The 21,249-nt window shown below is 41.2% G+C and overlaps 3 protein-coding genes across 4 annotated transcripts; 1 reads left to right on the top strand and 2 right to left on the bottom strand.

Annotated features, from left to right (window-relative positions):
* Window positions 1–4,050: 4,050 nt before the first annotated feature.
* On the top strand, window positions 4,051–7,498 carry LOC113007063 (eukaryotic translation initiation factor 4E-binding protein 1-like). The gene is made up of 4 exons (XM_026143425.1): window positions 4,051–4,227; window positions 4,345–4,514; window positions 6,606–6,794; window positions 6,965–7,498. Exons 2-4 carry the CDS (start codon window positions 4,379–4,381, stop codon window positions 6,994–6,996), a joined length of 357 nt encoding a protein of 118 aa, XP_025999210.1. The 5' UTR covers window positions 4,051–4,227; window positions 4,345–4,378; the 3' UTR covers window positions 6,997–7,498.
* Window positions 7,499–10,372: 2,874 nt separating this feature from the next.
* Window positions 10,373–12,545, bottom strand: LOC113007071 (nodal homolog). The gene is made up of 3 exons (XM_026143436.1): window positions 11,955–12,545; window positions 10,755–11,572; window positions 10,373–10,657 (listed from the first exon to the last, which is right to left on the bottom strand). The coding sequence occupies exons 1-3, from the start codon at window positions 12,220–12,222 to the stop codon at window positions 10,505–10,507; spliced, it is 1,239 nt and encodes a 412-aa protein (XP_025999221.1). The 5' UTR covers window positions 12,223–12,545; the 3' UTR covers window positions 10,373–10,504.
* A 68-nt stretch (window positions 12,546–12,613) lies between these two features.
* Window positions 12,614–16,333, bottom strand: LOC113007082 (deoxycytidine kinase-like). 2 transcript variants are annotated; one of them, XM_026143455.1, is made up of 8 exons: window positions 16,272–16,330; window positions 15,749–15,935; window positions 15,550–15,659; window positions 15,257–15,456; window positions 15,010–15,157; window positions 14,812–14,927; window positions 13,292–13,391; window positions 12,614–13,082 (listed from the first exon to the last, which is right to left on the bottom strand). In XM_026143455.1, exons 1-8 carry the CDS (start codon window positions 16,284–16,286, stop codon window positions 13,056–13,058), a joined length of 903 nt encoding a protein of 300 aa, XP_025999240.1. In that variant the 5' UTR covers window positions 16,287–16,330; the 3' UTR covers window positions 12,614–13,055. The 2 variants fall into 2 exon arrangements, with proteins under 2 accessions (XP_025999240.1, XP_025999230.1); XM_026143445.1 differs by having other exon boundaries at window positions 15,749–16,333.
* Between the last annotated feature and the right edge of the window lie 4,916 nt (window positions 16,334–21,249).

Consider the following 21,249-nt stretch of genomic DNA (forward strand, 5'->3'; position numbering starts at 1 on the left):
ATTGTATGCACTAAAATGCTCTTACGTGACTGTGTGTTACGCGTGTTGTTTCTGTTACTAGATCCCTATGCGATGCAACTGATGCTGCTGTTTCAGGTACATGAGAAATTCCTCCCTGTTTTTTTTTTTCTTGTTTGGTTTCATTTGCTCAGAATCTATATATTATTATTCTATATCTTGAGATCTTTGTGGGTAAAAGAACATACCGTTGTGTCGCTCTGCCTGTTTTAAATCGTTGGATTTGCGTGTGTATGTGCGTGTGTGTGTGTCCGGATGTTTCGTTGTGATTTTCACACGCTTTCATTGTTTCCGTTCCACATGTCCGACTGTAGAGGAAGATGTTCTTTAAGTCATTTCCTGTACCGTGGGGATTTTTCAGCTTTGGGAGGCGGGTTTACAGCAGGAACCTGCCTCGCCAAACTTTGATCAAAGTGGCTTGCCTTGTGGAGAGGAAGGTAAAGAGATATATATGTACAAGTGAAAGATTATCACAAGAGATTAACCTGCTCTTTCATCCTACTCCTCTGCCTTTTTCTTGTCCCCACTGTGCTGTATCCTCATGAGGTTTGTGTTAATGTCTGAGCTAAAATCCCGATACCTCTGCTTATCACCCAACCTCCATCTCTCATCCCCTAGCCTCTACAGTCAGCCTCTCAGAGTAGATGTAGCAGTCCCGTCCACCTTCCACTGGGATGCAGGATCCCACCTTCAGCTCGTACAGTAGCTGCGTCTGTTTGACCTCATCGCACAGTATATGACACCACCCCACGAGGTGCGCTTACAGACCATCTCACAGCCACCAGAAGATGTCACTCGATGAGGGTAAAGTAGCTGAAACGGAATCATGTAGCACTAGTTTTACTGGATGAAGCGATGTGCGTTGCGTTTAGGGTCGAGGACGTGTTGAGCTTCGATGTTTGTCTCCTTGGCGGTTCTTCAGTGTGTAGCAAAGACAGTCACCAATCACTGTGATGAGAAACTGTAATACTGACCCGTAACTGTGAGCCTGACCCGTCCAGAAGCATGTCTCTTGTTCCGCTCCTTTCTTTAGTCTTCTTGTCACGATTTGCTGTCTTAACTGTACTCCAGAAGTAGAAGCAATAACTGCTTTAAATGGAAAGGATTATTCATGTGTGTGTGTATGTGTGTGTGTGTGAGCGAGAGAGTGACAGAGGAGGGAGGATTTTAGGATCACAGCTTGCGTTCTTCCTGAACTTTCAGCTTTATTCTACTTCTCACTTTACTCAGAAATGATGTCAGTACATTAGCGTCCTGCATTTTATCCTTTTGCCTCTCTAGAAAAGAAAACTTTAAGTATACTGGTGTGGCTCCATGCCAGCCATTGCATCTGCAAAGTGCCCGCTGTTTGTTTTTGTTACTCATCTGGGAATGTAGGTGTGTTCAGCCTGTTTTTAAACCTTAATAACATTCATATGCACCTTGAAAGAAATCCTGAGTGTGTTTTGCGTGTGTGCGAGTGTGTGAGCGCGTGGTGTGATTTAAATATCACATACTCAGTCCTGGATATTGGGACAAGTTAAAGTTGTGATAATATCACAGGAAGTAATATTGCAAATGGACAAAGACTATATGTGTAATTCTAAATCACATATTTTTAAAGGTTTATTTACCTCAATAAGTGTGCCATCTCACATTATATCAATAACCAATACATGCATTTCTTTCAAATGTTGCGTCAGACATTGAATGCTTTTATTATAGACAAATATGTAAGTCACAAAAATGTTGCAATAAGCACCCATAAATAAGTGTTTAGTATGGCTTCTCACAGCCATGAGATGATGAATGTAAAGTCTTGGTATACTGTGAGTCTTGTTATGACGTAGTCATCCGTGTTGGCTCTATACTTCAGTAGATAATAGGGTATTCACTCTATTGTTTCAGCTCAATGTCTGCTGTTGATTATCATAAATATGACTTCATTCTCATTTCATCACAAACATGCACAGATGGTGGTAGATTTTAAAGAGCAAAGCCTCGAATTTTTAAAAAAAATCTTTTTTGACATGTTAACAAATATCCCTTCATGAGGTATTATTGTTATTTTATTAGCTTAATAAAGGTCAGATGTAAAAAAAAAAAAAAAAAGTTGTGCCCCCTTATATCAATCACAGCATATGATTTGCTCTTTAAGGGCTCATATGTTTAGATTGTTTTCTGCTGATGTCAGGCTCAGAGCCAGATGGGAACTGGTTAAAGAAGATAGACGGAGTTATGGGGGAGGCTTGGTGGCTTCGAAGGCTAGTCTTCAAGAGGACATGCATTTTCCCTCAACACAGCCCACCCCCTGACATTTTTATGCCCTTTTACCAAATATGAGACTGAGCCAATCTTAAGACTTCCACGTGGTGACCGTTTGGACGTGGTCAGACGGGAGTCCGACTAAGTGAGAGCGAGAGAGAGTCGAGGTTACATCAGAAAAAAAGCACTGCACTGAGGGACTACTGAGATGATGCCATGCACCAAGTTCATGCAAAAATATTAACTGTTGCAAAAACTAGAGAACACATGTATATTCCTTTAGAATGGATTGAAGACATTATTAATGCAATAGCATATTACTCAATACTAAGGAATGCAACTGCGCACATGCACAGAAAATGTTTTTAACATAAAAGGCTATATATATGAGATATATGAAAATATATATATAAATATATATATTTATTTAGAATGCTATGCACCCTTACTTGTCAACTGGGATTCTAGTTATGTTATGGATGTACTTTTAGCATCATACAGCTGTAGCTACCAAGAGACTGTTGAGTTCTGGGTAATGCCTGCAAAATGGGGATAAATAGGGTTCTTGTGGGTATTTTAACTTGTTTTGTCTGCTTTTTTATTGTTATGGAGAGTCAATCATGGATTTAAAATATGTAAAAGCCTTTTAATCCAATCAAATCCGAAGACATCTACTGACAATTTACTCTGTACACCAGCTCAACATTTACAAAATTAATAAAGAAATGAAATGTCTTTGTGTATATTGTGTGTGATTTTCTGTGTGGCACGTCATCCATGACAGTCATCACAAGTCAGTTTTATAAACATGCTGAAATTTCAGGTGTGTAGCTGTGCATGCTGTATGAAGATGATCTTGACTTGCTGGACCTTTACAAAGAACAAAAAAAAGGGAGGAAGGGAAGATGCTCATTTGAAACGCCACAGAGGAAGTAAAGTAAACGAACAAATGGAAGCAACACTTACACCGGCTTGTGGAAACAATTTTATAAATCTTTTTTTTTTCTCTTTTTGTGACACATCACATATGTTTTAAAATCTCCCAGTATGTATTAGAGTTGATTTTGACATTTGATGGTCACGTTTGAGGCTTGTAGAGGATCGGTTCTGCAACTTCCTGATCTTAGGTTCCTCAAACCTTTAAGCTAAAGGTTTAAATTTTAAGGCTTCTCGGTTGTGGAATCATCTGCTAACACCTTTTCTTCTCATTAAAAAATAAGAAAAAATACATTTACTTCGGAATTGTCCTTCAATCCCGCAACTTAGCAAAGAAACAATTTTGCAGGAATAATAGTATTTTTTCACAAACAAGGTGACTCCCATTATTATTATTTACTTTGGGCATCTATTCCTGAAGACCGCTTTATTGATTTTCACGCTCATTAGCTCATCAGAACTGCGCAACATCTATTTTAGTCTCATATAAAACATTTCCATGCATGTTTGCACGTGTTTCAATAAATCGGTACACGTATTTCCATTTTTTCAAGCAAAATATAGAAGAGAAGCGAAAAAGAAACGAGTGCTGACCCAGGAATTGCACAGGACAGTATGTATGTTATCATCTTATTAATGTGTCTATTGTCTGTAAATAATGCTGTTCGACTTGTTTTGAAAAAACACCTTTTTTTAAAAAAAAAACAAAAAAAAAACAAAACGTCTTATTATGTTGTTTTTATTATGACAGTTATAGCCGGTGAAGTTTTGAACATCGCAGAGTGCGCAGTCCTTTAGTGCCAGCAGGGGGCGCAGTTGGCTGTTTTTTGTGCACCTCTGGAGCCTTCTCTCCTGCAGCCTGCTGTGTTGTTTTGTGTGCATGTTGAGGCAGGCAGAGTGAGAGCGGAGGAACGTGTGCTCAGGTCCTTTTAAACAAAGATCCTGGACACTAGTTCGTGTGTGTGAGTGCTTGATGTAATGTGACTGTTTTAGGTCCAGCCTTCCACTGTTTGCACTTATGAAAACGAGGTATTTATTTTTATTTATCCGACAGTAGTCATTTAGTTGAGTCAAAGCCATACCCGAAACCCCGGCTCGGCGTGGCTTTATAAAACCAAGACTTTGTTCTTGTTTGATGTTAATTAGTTAGTTAGTATTAGTTTATTGTAGTTGGGAGAAGATGTCCACCGATTGCCAGAAGACCACCGCTAAGGCCATCCCGTCGATCAGGAGGGTGACGATCAACGACGCGGAGCACATGCCCCAAGACTACTCCACCACCCCGGGAGGGACTCTGTTCAGCACGACCCCCGGCGGTACGCAGTGTTGCTATTTGTCATATTCATTCAAGAGTGCCGAGGAGATCTGCTCTGACTCCCGGACACACATGACTTGTACTCTTATCCACTTTGGAGCCGTTCTCTCTGTCTGCAGCTTAGGCTAACTCCATGAGGTCTGCTGTAGCTCTGCTAAGCTAACCGCTAAAGCTAGCGAGCAAGTGTTTACTTGAAAAGAGGAAATGCAAAGAAATGCGGACTCTGAAGTAATGAAGGAACAGGTTGTTTAGACATGACGGTCTTAATTAAGATAGTGAGAGTCTGTCTGTAGCTTAGCTGCAGTCTAAAGTTTGGTTTCTACGCACTGCTGTCACACGGTCAGCCAGCAGAGCTGCTCCACCTTTGGTTTACTGTAGAGATCATTTAAATTCCTCTAGAGGTCCCTGCTTCTGAGGGCTGTCCACCTAAACCTGCTGCAGACACGAGGTTTAACTCAGTAAAGGTAATCTAAAGGTTAGAGTAACACTGTAATTACACTAAAAGGTGTCACTTCATCCTTTTTCCAGGGTTTTGTGCGTCACAGTGTTAATAACTACCTTATAAAAGTAACACTGGGTCATTATTAAACGGATATAACTATTTTTAAAAAACCAGTATCAAACTGCTGCGATGATTTATTTTCATATTGTGATGTATTCCCTTAATTGGTCAGGACACATTTCTTTTAAGGGAGATTATAAAGAATAGTATAGTAAAAATATATTTATATCAATGCAGGTAGCATATTTAGCAAAAACGTTTTTTTTAATATAGCACATTTCATTACATGTAACCTCAATGTGGTTAACAAAGATATTATTAGATATATATTTCTACACTTCATATAAAATAAGGTATTAGCACTAATGTTTCTGGCATATTACAGGTATTGTAAGCACACAGGTGGTGTGCAAGCATACGTTGTGGTGTACAAAAAGTGACAGCGTGCATTGAGCTATGTTTAGTCTGGTTCAGTACATGTGGATCTGACTCAAGTGGATGAGTTAAAGAGTCTGATAGCAGCAGACAGCAAGATTAAATAAATCATTTGCTGAAAAAAAGAAGACACAATCATACCTGTGCAGGTTTATGAGGCTTTATGGCAGTGAAAACAGCATAAACAAAACAACAGCACCTGTTAAGTGTAAGCCCAGGTAAATAAAGAGGATTCTGAATATGTGCACAGTTGTAGTTGATCTCAGATCAGCAGGCAACTTGTTCCAAAGAGCAGGACCCCAGTAATGAGAGCAACCTCAGACTGAGGTCTGACTCTGGGAATAGTTACAAGATCTGCACCAGATGAGCAGGGCATGAACCGGTGAGAGATTTGTGAGATAACAGAAGGATTTAAAAAGCAATTCTATATTGTACTGGAAGCCAATGAAGGGTTTTCAGTACTGGGTAATGTGGTCAGATTTCTGTGTAGCTGTAAGGAATCTGGTTGAATGACCTGAAGCTGTCATGTTGATGATTTGGGCAGTCCTGAAAATAGAGAACTTGTTAGGCGAATGTGCAAATATAACATACTGCCTTAAAAAGGGCACATGTTCCTTTTGCACCAAATGTTAAAACTGTGTTTATTAACTGTACACTTTGCTGTTCACAAAGCTTTTCGTCACGAAGCTTTTCTTCAAGTTTAGTTGCGTTAAATCAGAAAGTAAGTCAGTTGGTTCGTTATCACAACTGGAAGCCATCACATCACTGCCAAGGAGTGTGTGTGTGTGTTGTGTTCATTCAGACTGGCTCATTGTGCGACAGTATACATAATATACAACAGCTGAAGCGTTACAGATCATAACAACAGCCGTAAGAGAGCAGCAGCACAATTAGTAATAACATTGCCACATATATGCTGCAACGTCCTTCTAGTTACTGCGTGAAGATCAGGTACAGACAGCAAGATTTTGAAGAAATGCCTGTTTTCATATTGTAATCACGTCTATCGTGGCACACAGGTCAAGTTAAAATACAGGAATTTGATGAAGCAGCTGATCCCAGTCAGTGCGAGTGTGGCCTCAGTGCTCTGTTTGATCTCTCAATGCTGCGCATCTGATAATCATCCTTCATTTTTCCCACCTACGAACACAAAAGGTACCAGGATCATCTACGAACGCAAGTTCCTGCTGGACTGTCGCAGTTCTCCGTTGGCCAGGACCCCTCCTGCCAACCTGCCAGTCATTCCAGGAGTGACCAGCCCTGCCTCCAAGGACACCAGCAAGAAGACTCAAAATGGAGAACTACTGAACAACAACACCGCTGCTCCGAACAGTAGCGCTGCTGGTATGTTCACACCTATACACACATCACAGGACGGATGTTGCACTTAAAGTCCATCCATCTATTTTCTGCATTATGATGTAGAACCCATGCAAGCAATACAGCAATGAAGCCTACAAATCATCATCCATCTCCACCCTACATTTATTGTTTACTTATTTTTCTTTTCAAAGGTGATGACGCACAGTTTGAAATGGACATCTAGGTGAAGCCCAACAAAGTGCTGTGAAGACAGGGGTACCGTCTCCTCCCCTACCACCACCTACTCCATGTAGACAGAGGATCTTATCTCTGACGGCCTCATTTTTTGGATCTGTAATTACACTTTCACTGTCTGCCTCAAGGTTTCGGCCTGGTTTGTGTGTAACAAAAAGTGTGCCTTCAGGTAGTGGCTGCGAGTTTAAAACGAACACTGAGAAGTGCTTAACACCAACAATGCCTCAAACAAGTCAGTGAAAATGAGAATCGAATTGTCCGAATTTCTAACCATTCCAGAACGGTTTTCACTCGATGTGCTTTTATTTCAGTGCATTTCGCACAACCTCTCTTTAGATACGGTCTTCCAGTATTGCTCTCATAAACGAGCGCTTCACCTGAAGTGTAAAGAATGTAAAACAGAAATTTGTTGATGACATTTTGAATCAGATATTTCGCTATTTTAGGGTGATTTTAAAAAAGAAATTAAAGCAAACACCATTCAGACTTTATCTCTGCGTCATGTGTTCACTGAGTCTTTCTGTCAAATCCGTTGTTTGTTTTTTTAACTTGAATGGCGCCATCTGAACTTAAATAATGCTTTTGTTTCGTGTCAGCGGTTTAGATGTTTAAGTGAAAAGCTAATGTACATTTCAAAGTGACAAGTCTTGCAGCCTGCTGCACCTCCTGCGTCGCTCTGGTTCAGAGGAATTCCACGTGGAGCTCGCAGGAGGCTGATAACCTCAGTCAGTGGGCTGTTTACAGAGAGGTCAATATGCAACTGTACAACACATCAGGCAGGAACTCCTTCCTTCCATTCAACATTTACGATTCCACTTCTGTCACTGGCTCACTTCACTGTGAAGTGCTTATGAATAAAAGTGCCGGAATAGATGGTGTTTCACTGAACTTCTCATTGTTTGATCTAAAAGATGTTTCACATTTTTAAATTCTTGCATCCAGTAATGTGCGAAGTTTAAAGCCAACACTCATTTCTTTAAGTTTTGATTCCAGACTTTCTTATAACGTTTTAAAATGCTCTTGAACAAAGAACCAGTTTTAATTTGTGTCTTTTGGCACTTTGTTAAAAGCTTTTGTTACTAAAACAGATTTCAGTTGTCTCGATGAAAAATCCCAAAGATAACACAGTTTAACAGCCTGTGTTAACATTGTATTTTTTGCACCAACAAAGTTATTCCAAAAGAGCTGAAAATTTAGTATTTCTCTGCGTGGTGTCCAGAGCTTTAAAGAAATTTGATAAAACTGAACACGTAAAGGACAAAACAAGAAGTGTCAGCCCTAAAAAAAATATTTTTTACAACAAATAAACAGTATCTGAAAGTAATGTTCCCAAGAAATAGATAATCTAGCAAAACCTGACGCAGAGATGTATCTGACCCTGCAGTTAATCCATCTACCGTCCACTGAAGCCTCATCGGGAATGATCTCAGCGGAAGGCGGCTGTGAAGAAGCCATTATTTAAGAAGGGAAGTGGAGGAAAGGCTGTGGTACAAGAAGTGGACTGAAGATCAGTGTCAACAGGGGTGACAGAGTGATAAATACAGATTTCTTGGTTCAAATCGTCATCACTGTGTACAAAGGAGGACAGGAGAGTCCAACACTGAGTGTCTACAGCCATCTGTGAAACAGGGTGGAGGCTCTGTCATGGGTTTTGGAGTTATGTGTGGTGTTGGAAATCTCATCAAAACAAATCATTCTGAACACAGAAAAGTCCTGTCAGATTTTTTTGATACATTATGGAGTAAAATCAATGCCATATAGAGAAACACACTGTGATACACAATCAGTCACTGACTGACCACAGAGCCCAGACCTCAATAAAACTGAAGCAGTGTGGGATCTCGACAGAGAATATAAAAGAAGAGCTTTGAATGTCTTTCAAGAAGCCTGGAGAGAAATAACAAAGAAATAACAAGAAAGCTGCCAAAAAGGGTTCGGGCTGTGTCAAAGAATAAAGGTGCTCATAACAAATATTGACTTTCAAATTCGTTAGAATTCAGTTTTTTGCTGCTGGATTTGTATGTGTGTTTGCATGTAGCCTTAATGCAAAAATCACTGCAACTGTTTCCCACTGTCCTCGCCAAATATGAAGAAATAAGGGGTGGTGCAAGACTTTTGCACAGTGCTGTAGCAATGAAACACTCTTTCGTTATCAATACTCTTGCATGTGCGGAACTGCACAAATGCGTTTCTACTTTCAGCCTGTGGTGTAAGCGGCTCTGTAGAGAATCATCATTAGAATAAATATAAATAAAGCTCAAATCATTGAGTGGATTAAAAAATGGATGCGCTCCGGGTTCATTTGTAGTGAGTACAAACAAAAGGTCCTGATTGCAAAACTTACCTCTGCAAAAAAAAAAAAAAAAAAAAAAAAAACAGGAAAGAAAAGAAAAGAAAAACACGTGGACAAATCCTGAAATACTACTCGGTCTGGTCTTGTCTTGGGTGGATGTGTGGTTGAATAGTTTCAGCTGATCACTTCCAGTCCGGCCTGTCTTTCCTCCACAGTAGCGTCACCCTTCAGGTGCAGTCTTTCCACTCCCTCCCATGAATGATCTCCTTGTCACCTTAGCTTCCTGGCTGTCCAACCCCCTCCTCACCAGGATAAACAAGTAGTACTACTGCCTTTTCTCACCCACCGGTCCATCCTTCAGTGTGGTTTGTGTTGTTCCACCCAGCGTGCCCGGCCAGGGAGGACGACGCTAATGACCTCTGATGATGTGTGCACTTTAACAGGACCAAGATGTGGATTGCGGAGGTGAGAAAGGCCAATATACTAAGTTGCTGGCTGCTAGCAACGGATTAAGAGGTGGATGCACATTCTGCCTTTTATTTGTTAACCCAAACAGATCTGTCATCCGAGGAACATTAAGAACAAAGTGTGCCCGTTTAGCTGTGTAGCTACTGCTGGTAGATTTAATGGAAGTGGCAACAAATGAAATGCTATTTAAAGCTTACACCAGATAAACTGGTGGTGCTGATATATATTTGTTTAATGTTTACAAATAAATTAGGCGTGATTTATTTTTAACTAAATAAATACATTTTCATTTAACTTTGAATTAGGAAAAAAACCTTTGTGACTGTGTATGAGCCTTTTTTAATGTTTAATAAAGGGTTTGTTAAAAATGTTCACCTTATAAATAAAAATATATAAGAACGGGTGAAGAAAAATATTTTAAAACAACATAAAACAGCACACTTCCGTCAAAATAAAAAAAAATTTAATATACGTTTCATATTTTATGTACAGAATTTACATGATAATGCATAAATAACACAAAAGATAGATTTATCACCCAGTATGGATGCAATATATATACTTTGAGTCATTTCATCTCAATAACATTGATATTTTAGTATTCATTTATACATCGAAGCAATTAAAAAAAACATCTGAGTTAAAGTTTATGGTCGGTTAATGTTCAGTTAATAGACCACAAACAAAGCAGGTTTGTGTGTTTAGGTGTAAGCTGGGGTGGTGATGGGTTGGGGCTTCAGTGGCACCCGCAATCCTCAACAATCATGTCCTCGTGATGCCGCAGAGTCAAATCATCGCTCTCAAAGTACAGCATGGAGAGGGGGCTGAGGCGCGTTGGCACGCAGGACGGGCAGGTCACTCTTTCTGGGTGGTGATGTTTCAAGAGGCTCTGAAAATGAAATAATTTACATGAATAAATGAGCAACTATAGGATTTTTTATTTTGAGGTTTAGAAATAGTTCAGTGAAACTCTTTAATCTGCTTACCTGCATGTATGCATGGTTGGTGGGACTGAAAGACTCGTCCAGGGGTGTAGGGCACTCTCCCTCACAGCGATATGCGTTGTAGCGCTTCGGATGCACAATCCACTCATCCCAGCCGATGTGGTCAAAGTCCACCCACATGTCTACCTTTCGGCACAGCGGTCTCTGGACCTGTTCTGCTGCTGCTGATGGTGCTGGAGCCACAGTAGGTGCAAGTACACCAGCTACTCGCATCCTTTCCATTCTGTTCCTTTTGTGGCGCCGACTTTGAATGTCGCTGCCCTCTTTGTCCATGGACACATACTTGGAGTTCTCCACAGTGTGAATGAGACTGTACGCTGCATGGCCCTCCTTATGTTTGGAGAAGATCACCATCATGACCTGGTTTGTGGTTGGATGGCGGATTTTTCTCTGCCTCAGTCCTAAAGTTGTGAACAGAGACTTTCTGGTTTTTTCCACTCCATCCCCAGCACCACTCCCATACTGAGTCTCAGGCTCTCCCGAAGCCTCTCGGCTCTGCACTTCGTCTCCCTGGTATAGCCAGTATTTTAAAAGACTGGTCACATTGAACACCTTCCAGGAGGACTTTGTGCTGCTGGGCGATGTGCCAAAGCTCCCTAAGAAAAGACGCTCCTCCTGGCACGATGTGTCATCCAGGTCACAGCTCTGCTTCCGGGAGTGATATAAATCCATAGTGGCACGCTCAGAGGCAGAGAAAGCTGGTAGTCTGATCTGCAGCTCTGCCAGCTGGACAAGCTCACTGGTAGAGATGGATGACATGTCAAATGTGACGGTCCACTTTTCGCCCTCTTGATGGCAGCCTGAAAATGAGACACGCAAGTGAGACTTCAGATTGACACACTGCAGTCTGGGATGAATCTGGACAAACCAGATCTGTGGACAAATGTCAAAACACTGGAGTGAGAGGGTGAACAGGACAGGATGTGTATTGGACCCCCCTGTGCAAGGACGTCTGAGGGCTAATATACAACCTCCCCACATAAAACAGGGCAAGCCTTTAAAGTTCGAATAAGCACTTTGACACTTGCTGGGTCGTAAAAGGGAGGGTCTGATAGCACAGACAATCGACCAGTCAATGAGCTCCTGGAGGATTCAGTGCACAGAGAAACCAACTCATACATTAAATAGCAAATTTAACAACCAATGAGCAACATGAAAAACATAATTCAGCTGTTTACTCACCTCTGGCCATCAGGCTTTTGACAGAATCAAAACTGTGCACTGACAGGCTGTCGCTTTGTGCAGTAACATCGCTGACAGCTACAGATGAGGAGGAATCAGCACTTCTGAAGGAGCGATACAGCTGGATCATGTACAGAGGGTATCCTCTGCGATGATCGGTTGACAGATTTCTGAATGCCAAACTGCTCTCGAGTCCCGTGTGATATCTGTGGCCCCGGGCAGAAGAAACCACTCCAAAAGCACAGATGAAGACTATGAGGACTTCCATTTCAGCTGAAACTCACAAAGTGAACACCAGAATGAGAAGAGAGAGAAGCAGAGATCTCCTCCTTTACTCCAGCTGCTCTCAGGCACAAATGATGCTCTGAGCAGACGGAGCTCCAGGCAGGCCTTTTATAGCCGCCAGCTGCCCTTTGATGACCCCTGGCCACTCCAGGCATCCGAACAGCCCCTCTGATCATCAGAGCACATCAGAGGGCCAGAAAAAACAGAAGAAGAAAGCATTTATCCAAGGTCATTGTCCCATCAAATGAACTGTTCTTTCAGAAATCAATTTAAAAACAATTAAAATCTTGCACAGCAACTCGCACCTTTCTATTTCCTTAATGCAAATAAAGTTTATAAGAATAAAATGACTAATATAAAATGACAACTCAATGTTGAAATGTAAAAACATGTTTTATTTATTAACAAGCTGCAAGAAACATTTGTCTTAATTGCTTCCAACGAGTTAGGATTATAAATATGTTTATAAAATAGTACACAGACACACACTGTGTGATTTCAGTTCTAGTACGGATTAGTTTATAATTTATAGAAGCTGTAAAAATGTGCTGACTCAGAGAGACAGCTCCAAAGACATAAACAGTAAACTACAGTTTAAGAGGTAACGTTCATAACTGCAAAGTGTGTTTCAAAAGTAACCAATAGTACAAGGTTTTAAAGTAACACATTCATATCCAAAAAAAATGTCAGGGTTTTACATTATATGGTCCGGAAGCTCATCAAAAAGAGGTCTGTGTATTAATTTATATAAAGACTTTATATGGAGGTCTGACTGGTTTCATCTGTTTCCCACTGTGCTGCTGCTGATGGCTCCTCTCATAAAGCATCAAAGAAGTTCTTCACCTGTGGACAAACAGGCATACTAGGATCACAGCATATCAGAAACATCATCCATACAAAAACATGTCAGCTGACTGGCTCAAACACCCTCACATGCCCCACCCCAGGGTGGAAGATTGTGATTCGCAACATCAGAGCAGTGCCCTCGTGTGGTTAACTCTGGCACAGCACCTTTTAGGAATAAATGCCATTCAGTAGGTATTCAAGCACACCTTTGTGATAAACTGTTCCTGCACCTCTGGGTCACTCTTAAATTCCACGCTGGCATCAAGTTTTAAGACGGGTATCTGCTTCAGCTTCTCAAAATGGATTCTGAAAGGAGAGAACAAAGCTGTATTATTATGACATTAACAGCAGACCACACACTGCTGCACCGTCAGCTGTTCACAGCAAACAGCTGCAAGGAACCTGAACACAAGCACTGTGCCACCACCAGAAAGTTTAGACCAGCTAGATATCACTACTTTGTGTAGCTTCTCTTTTTTACTTGTAAGCATAATGGAGAGGGAGACTAACGGGATAGCGGGCTATCTCCAGCTTAAAGTCAGAGTTCTCAGTATCACAAAGGCGAGTCTCTTTTTACCTGGCTACATCGCCATACTAACCTACACTGAGCACATACCACATTCAGAGTTTCTCATTAAAATCACCTGGAAGTGCCACAATTTTCACTTATTTGTTTCTTTACAGCTTTGAGTGCAATGCAGAGTGCTGGGGGAACATGTTTTACCTTAGTAACAAGGTGGAGCTAACTGTGCATGACAACTGGTAACTGGATGCAAGTATTCTGTTGGTCATGCAGAAAATGTATAAAGGTCTTTACGCTTGACTCTAATTTACTTTTGCAGCTAATAGAACGCAGGACATGTTTATTTAATAGACCAAATTAACTTCACCTTATGTTCCAGAGCTCTAATGTGTCTTTTGTTCCATTTTTCTCCCCTCACCTCTTGTGGGAGATGACCGTGCTTCCCTGAGCCTGGTTGTGCCAGAGATTTCTTCCTGTTAAAAGGAAGTTTTTTCTTTCCACCATCACCAAGTGCCTGCTCATAGTCTGATTGTTGAAATTTTCTCTCTATTATTGTAGGGTCTTTACCTTACAATACAAAGTGCCTCAAGACGACTGTTGTGATTTGGCATTATATTATAATTATTATTATATTTAAAAAACTGAATGATCACCTTAAAAACAAGAGTGCCCTCAGCATTAAAATATATCTATTAACTCATATTAAAAAATAAAAAATTCTTAACACTGTGTTAATTCACCAGATTAACGATTTTCTGCAGCATTAAAGTCTTGTCTTATTTGTCACATTTTACTGTTATTTTTGTAACACTATTTTATGAATATCATCTGATAACATCCGTGATTGGAGTAAGTGCCACTTATAGGGCTCTTTCTGTGTGGAAGAGGAATCACATGATGCCTGAAACAGCCTGGCTTTGTTGAACTTCTTTCGTAGTACACCCCTCTGGTTAGGCGTGCGCCATAAATTACAATGGCAATAAATCACATAATCCAGAAAATCTGGGGTTAAACCTTAAATTATGTCACCAAGCCCCAGGCCCTTCTTCATTGTACAGTTGACCCCCGGTATTTGCAGGGTTGAGACCCCCTGTAAAAAGGCTTATAAGACCAAATATACCTTAAAGTATCACCCCAAAACAGCCAACAGCACTGGAAAAAGTCAAAAGATAATCAGAGCTGTGTAATCTTATTCTCACTCACTCGGTCGTTTTCTCAACCAGCCACCTCTCATGTTGAGAGTGCAACTTATCCAGATAATCCAGCTTCACGCCCTCCTCTTCTGCTCTTCCCCGACGCTGCAGGCGCTCCATGCATTTCTAAAAGACATGCAAAACTGTTTGTGTGACACTAAATTACCTTCCACTCAGAGCACAAAATACTGAATTTCATGTGCCATACCTCTGGTGGGGCGCTGAGGTAAATTATGCCCTCTAGCTCCACCTGGTGTCCAAACTGCTCCACCAGGAGGGAATGCCAGTCCTGGTAGACAGCCCATTCTGTAGTGTTGATACATCCCAGCTCAAACATGTTCAGAGCAAAGATATATCTGAGAAAACATAATACAGGAGAATTAATTTTCATTATATCCTTGTCAAAATTTTGCTTATTTTGTTGAAAATACTTCTGGTAAATGTGACTCACTCACCTATCGCTGTAGACTGAACGCTCATACACCTGGACAGGTGTTCCCTTTGACTGGAGGAGGCGTGCAGGTGGAGGCTGCAGCTGTGTTCTGAGCCGGCTCATGCAGGAATACGTCTGGAACGTGTATGACCAGCGCTGAGGGTCCTGGTACATCATCTGCAGCAGGTTGCTGACTGTGGTCTGTGGGGGCACACCTTGGCCCTGTCAAAGACACGAGCAGACAAATGTAAGCTGCATTATCCTGCCTTCCTTTAATTTGTGTAACAAAAAAGATGAAGATGTGAATATACCCACCTTTGAGGTCTCACTTTCAATGTTCTGCCACTTGCTGACAGGTTCTGCCACCACCTCCCAGTCTGCACAAGCTGACTGCAGGAGTTTCGCAAAGGTCGATTTTCCAACAGCTGTTATTAAAAAGCAGGTAATGCAGGAGATCAGCACAGAGACATACAACAGGAGATTCGTCTAACTGGGACAATCTGTAAACTCTTACCGATGTTGCCCTCGATAGAAACTCTCCTCACCCGAGCTTTTGCATCCGCAGCTGAACCTGACAGACACCTCGAAGAAAATAAAGTGAGGCTTCCTCTCTTATTTGCCATAGCTCTCAGTACGGCTGTGTATCCACCTCTCATCAGGGAGTCAGAGCTCTTCCACTGGATGCATGTCAATCTTCTGACCTGTGTGAAACCTGCTCGCTGATTATATATGCTGAACAGAGCGTACCGACAAGGCGCAGACATCCCGACAGGTAGTACAACTATACCGGAAAATCACATTAACCCGCAGGTCATTCGGTGGGTAAATGAGTTACAGAACCTGTTATGAAAGTTTGCATCAAGTTAAGACAGACGTTAGCTGAAAGCCCCACGTGAGGTAAGCTCGAGGAGCGTTCATCAGTAACCACAGGAGAGCTAATGTTATAGCGGTGTGGATGCTAACACCGCTATAATGTTGAATTAATGGTCAACGTCCGTTTAATTCGGGTCAGGGAAAAAACCAAAAACGACTATTACCGGCTCAAAACACATGCTACAAACAGTAGCGTTAGCAACGAAAACCACTTCCGGCTCACGTTGTGTACTTTCGCAATAAAAGCATTTCAATATTTTGCTTAGCATAAACAACGAGGTTTGTGTAAACTGACAGCACAGTTTGAGGTGGTGACTACTTATAAATGCAGTTATATTTAGTTATTACAAATATTTTTTAAAAATATTAAATGAGTATATAAATGTACATTCTCATGTGACAACGCGAGTGTTTGTTTATTTATTTATTTATTTATTTATTCTTTATTTATTTTTCACACAGTGAAATTTTCATACGCATTTCAACCTCGGTGCTTAGCGTTTTTTGGGGGATTTGGGGTTTTTTTGGGCGGTGGGGGTACTTACATTCGTCATGTTCGTGAGGTTTGTTTTTATTTTAAATATGTATATTGTAGGTTTTCTTAGTTTTCTGTTTACATGTACTGAGAGATTTGCACTGGTGTAATCTCGCTAAATGGCCAAGAAATTCCCAGTTTACGAGATTTAAGTTTAAGTTTCCTGTCCAGTTAGCGTAATCCGGTAGTTTGTATTCAGTGTGTCTACAATAAAGTAAAACAAACAAACAATCAAAAAAAAATCAAAATTAAAGATAATTATAAAATAAATAAACTATCCTGTGTTCGTGTGCCTTTGTAGAAAAACTTGTTTGATTTCATCAGCACAGGGTATGAGGGCGCCAGCATTAAACTCAAACTAAACAAAGATGGTTACATAGGTCTCGATGCATGTATAGGCTATTAAAAGGGAGAGTGTTTCACTAAACCTGATAATGCATTTTTAAATGGACTCCATCAAAACACATCACTTGCTGACAAACAGCATGCTGATTGCTGCGGAAATCAAAGATAACCTGAAACACTAACAAAAGTCACTTCTTTAATTTTCTTGAACGCCTGTCAGAAATTCTTACCGTCCCATAGTGTTGCAAAGCACCATTTCTTTACGCAAAAACGCCTTAAACATATTAAACACTCAACGTAATGGCATTGATTTTTCACGTTGTTGTCACGTTTCAGGACCACGGACAGCACGTGCTTCTGCGTTCGAAAATTAGCTCGTTGCCTCTAATCAGCAGATATTAGTGAGCGTCACACCTTCCCATCACACGCAGACGACTCCACTAGCTTTCTTAGTAAATTTGGCCCATACCCTACAATATATGATGCAGTGGCGTGCACAGACATTTTGGGGGGCAAGTGCTCCAGGGGGAAAAAAGGGCACTTTTTGCATATGTGGAAAACCTTTTCTTTTTATAATAAAAAAATCGCACAGGTTAAATGCAATTTGACTTTTATTTCAAAACATTCTCTAAAAATCAAAAATCACACCACAAAAAGATAAAATCTGTATCCAACTCTAAACTATATACATACATATTCTCAGTGTCCATTAAATGGAGTGTACTGCTCTAAAGAAGCATCCTTCTTGGTGCCATGTCTTTGTAGATGTTGATGACCTCGTTGTAATTGATCTCCACATCTTTCTCAATGGCCAATAATAATAATGGATTGGATTTATATAGCGCTTTTCAAGGCACCCAAAGCGCTTTACAATACCACTATTCATTCACTCTCGCATTCACACACTGGTGGAGGCAAGCTACGGTTGTAGCCACAGCTGCCCTGGGGCAGACTGACAGAAGCGAGGCTGCCATATCGCGCCATCGGCCCCTCTGGCCAACACCAGTAGGCAAGTAGGGTAAAGTGTCTTGCCCAAGGACACAATGACCAGGACAGAGAGCCCAGGGATCGAACCGGCGACCTTCCGGTTACAGATGCGATTCCCAACCCCCTGAGCCACGGTCGCCCTGTCTGATCTCCTAACAAGAGGAGATCAGACAACCTTTCTTCTCCACACAAACTTCTTAGTTTATTTTTGATTATTTTTAGCTTTGAAAAGGATCTTTCAACTGTCGCAGTTGTCACTGGTAGTGTTGCGTAGATCTGAATCATTTTGACAAAGGCAGGAAAGATCAGCTGGCCATTGTTTTCCCTCAGTATCAGAAATATTTCTCTGAGGTCTTTTGAACTAAAGCTGGAGTGGAAGACCTTTAATTCTGTTTTGAGCTGGTCCTCATCTTCTCCATAGAATTCACAGAGGATGTGGACAGCTTCAATGGCTTCTGGGTTTGGTGGGCCTACCCAGTTAGCATGCACAGTTAAGGGCTGGAAGGACTGAATGATTCTGGCCGTTGGGCTTCCAGTATTGTCCCCTTTGAACTTCCTGTTCAGTTCCCCAGTCATGATGTCCAGAAAGGTGAAATATACACCACTCCTGAAATATGCCTCCACTGACTCAAACTGAGCACCTACTTGAGACACTGTGGTGCTGTGTTTGGAAACGCACTGGGAACTTTCCGCTTTCTCTCCTGACCAGGCACCACGGTAGGTACTGGAATGTTGAAACTCTCTGCCTTCTCTGATGCACATCTAAATATCTCTCCAAATTTCTCCTCAGACCTCATTGGTTTGCAATGTGTGAAGCACACCATCAATTACCTTGTAGGCAGTGGAATGGTCCAACCCTTCTTCCTGCAGAGAATCTGATGCCAAAGCAGTGACTTCGAATACTGGTGTGGTGATTTCCATGCAGAGAATGAACATAAAATTAATGGCATTTCTGTACATCTGAGCATCACCTTGGGCCAGGTTAGGTGGGTCACTGTCACTGATGTCATCAAGGAGCATCAAAATGGCTTTCAAATTTCTCTGAAGTGCCTTCAGTGCTTTTTCCCTGCAAGCCCATCGAGTATCTGACAGCTGCTGGAGCTCCAGGAAAGTTGTCCAGGAAAGAGAGACTCCTGAAATTTGACCAAGGCAGCATGACGCTTTGGGGAGCCTGAGCAAAAGGCATACAATTTCTCCACCAAGTTGAAAAATGTCACAAAATGCTTGCTGGACTTTGATGCCTCCACTAGTACCAAATTGAGGCAATGGGCTTTGCAGTGCACATAGAGGGCCTTCTCATTGTGTGCACGGATTCTAGCTTGGAGACCTTTATACGTGCCACTCATGTTGGCTGCTCCATCATGGCCTTGACCATACATGTTCTTCATCTCTAGGCCATTCTTTTGCAGAAGCAAGAACACTGTATTCTCCAGCTCCTGGCCTGTAGTTGTATCAACATTGCACACTTCGATGACTCTCTCCTTTATTTGCATATGATGAAAATATCGCACAACAAATGACACTTGCTCTTTGTGTGAAACGTCAGAGGTTTCATCAAGTAGAATGGAATACATTTCAGCCTCTTTTATTTCACGTTGTATCTCCTTCCTGATGTAAGTTCCTAGTGCTGCAATGATGTCATTTTGACTTCTGTTGGAAAGCAGTGACACCTGGGGCCTTGTCTTGGTGGCTTTAACTGTGGCAATTTTTTCCAAATGCATTTTCAGCACACTATCGTAGCGGGAAATACATTGACTAATTCACGAAAATTGCCACGGTTATCACTGGACTCACTCTCATCATGACCTCGGAATGCTTGTCCCTGACGTGCAAGATACACTGTTAGGTCAATTAATCTTGTCAGGATTTCTTTGTTTGTCTGCCTCTCTCGCTCTCTAACTTCCACCCCTTTTACGTCTGAAACATCAAATGCAGACTGAAGGGCCTTTTTCTGGAAATTGATCCATCTAACCATGCTTGTCATGTGCATCTCTGCGCTGGAGTGTTGTTTGATTTTTTCAAGAGCAGTACTCCACTTTCTGATGCCATCAGTTGTCCAGGCTGTTCTGCTTTTATATTTTTCATCCGAGAGGAAAAGCCGACAACTAAAACAATGCATTGAATTAGCATTGTTTTAGTGTGTATTCCAGCCACACATTAGCAGAAAACCACTGTTTCTGGAATGATCTCCCCTCAGTTTTTGAGTAAGGTATATCAGGCTGACATGGGCCCACATTGCAGCACATTGAAACGTATCTGTCATTGCGCTTTATTTTAAATGTATGGATGTGTGTTGGATCTGTTGGGTATTGTAAAGCTGCTAACTTTGACATTATGTGATCGATCTGTTCTTCCTCATTGTGGTCTTCAGAGAGCACTACATCAGTGTCTGTAGGCCTAACTGAACCTGTTGCTGCATTGGTCGTGGCTTCATCTGTTTCTATATCTCCCTCTTCTGCTATGCTGGTAGATGGCATAGAGCTGCTTCCCTGCTGTGACTGACTACAATGGAACAATAATAATAATAATAGTATTATTATTTATCATAATAATAAGCTTAAACCAGATAGTTTTAATAATAACCCATACTGCAAGTCTTGTAACATAGAAATAACTTTCGTAGGTACAAAATAATAGTTAGCTCAATGCCTGCTGATTAAGTTCATTAAAAACTAAGTGTGAACAGCTTTTAAGATTTTTCAATAGAATTAACTGCAAGGAGCAGGTTACATTAAAACATTAAAATAGAACCTGACTCTGCCCTTGACTCTGACCTTTCATCTTCATTTTCCTTTGCTTTCATCCAGGAGAGCAGAGAACTGCTTCCCTGGGCTGCCTGTTGTAGATCCCTTTCTTTCTCCTTTCTCAGCTTCTCTTTCCTAGGCATTATGCTTGCTGAATTAGTAAATAAATAGACCAAAATGTATGAGAACGAATAAGACTGACTGTGGTCATTACAAGAACAGGGCAGAATGGTCGTTTTCACAGGCAATTGGGAACTGCCTATTTTTCCTTTAGCAAATTAATGTGTTAATGTTGCCAATATGTTACACCAAAAAAATTAAACATGTCTAACCAGTGCTTCTCAAAACTTTTAACATGCACCACCCCAACACCGTACCCTTCAAACTACCAATAACAACGTCACTGTTCTGTCACAATCAGGTCACAACACAGTGCGTAAATGTCTGCAAGCATCGCTGAGTCAGTAACAACCAGTTAGGCTAAAGACTGCATCTTTAGACAGTTGGACGATGTTCTAACTTTCTCACAGG

Source organism: Astatotilapia calliptera, chromosome 2, assembly GCF_900246225.1.
Source record: "Astatotilapia calliptera chromosome 2, fAstCal1.2, whole genome shotgun sequence".
NCBI lineage: Eukaryota > Metazoa > Chordata > Actinopteri > Cichliformes > Cichlidae > Astatotilapia > Astatotilapia calliptera.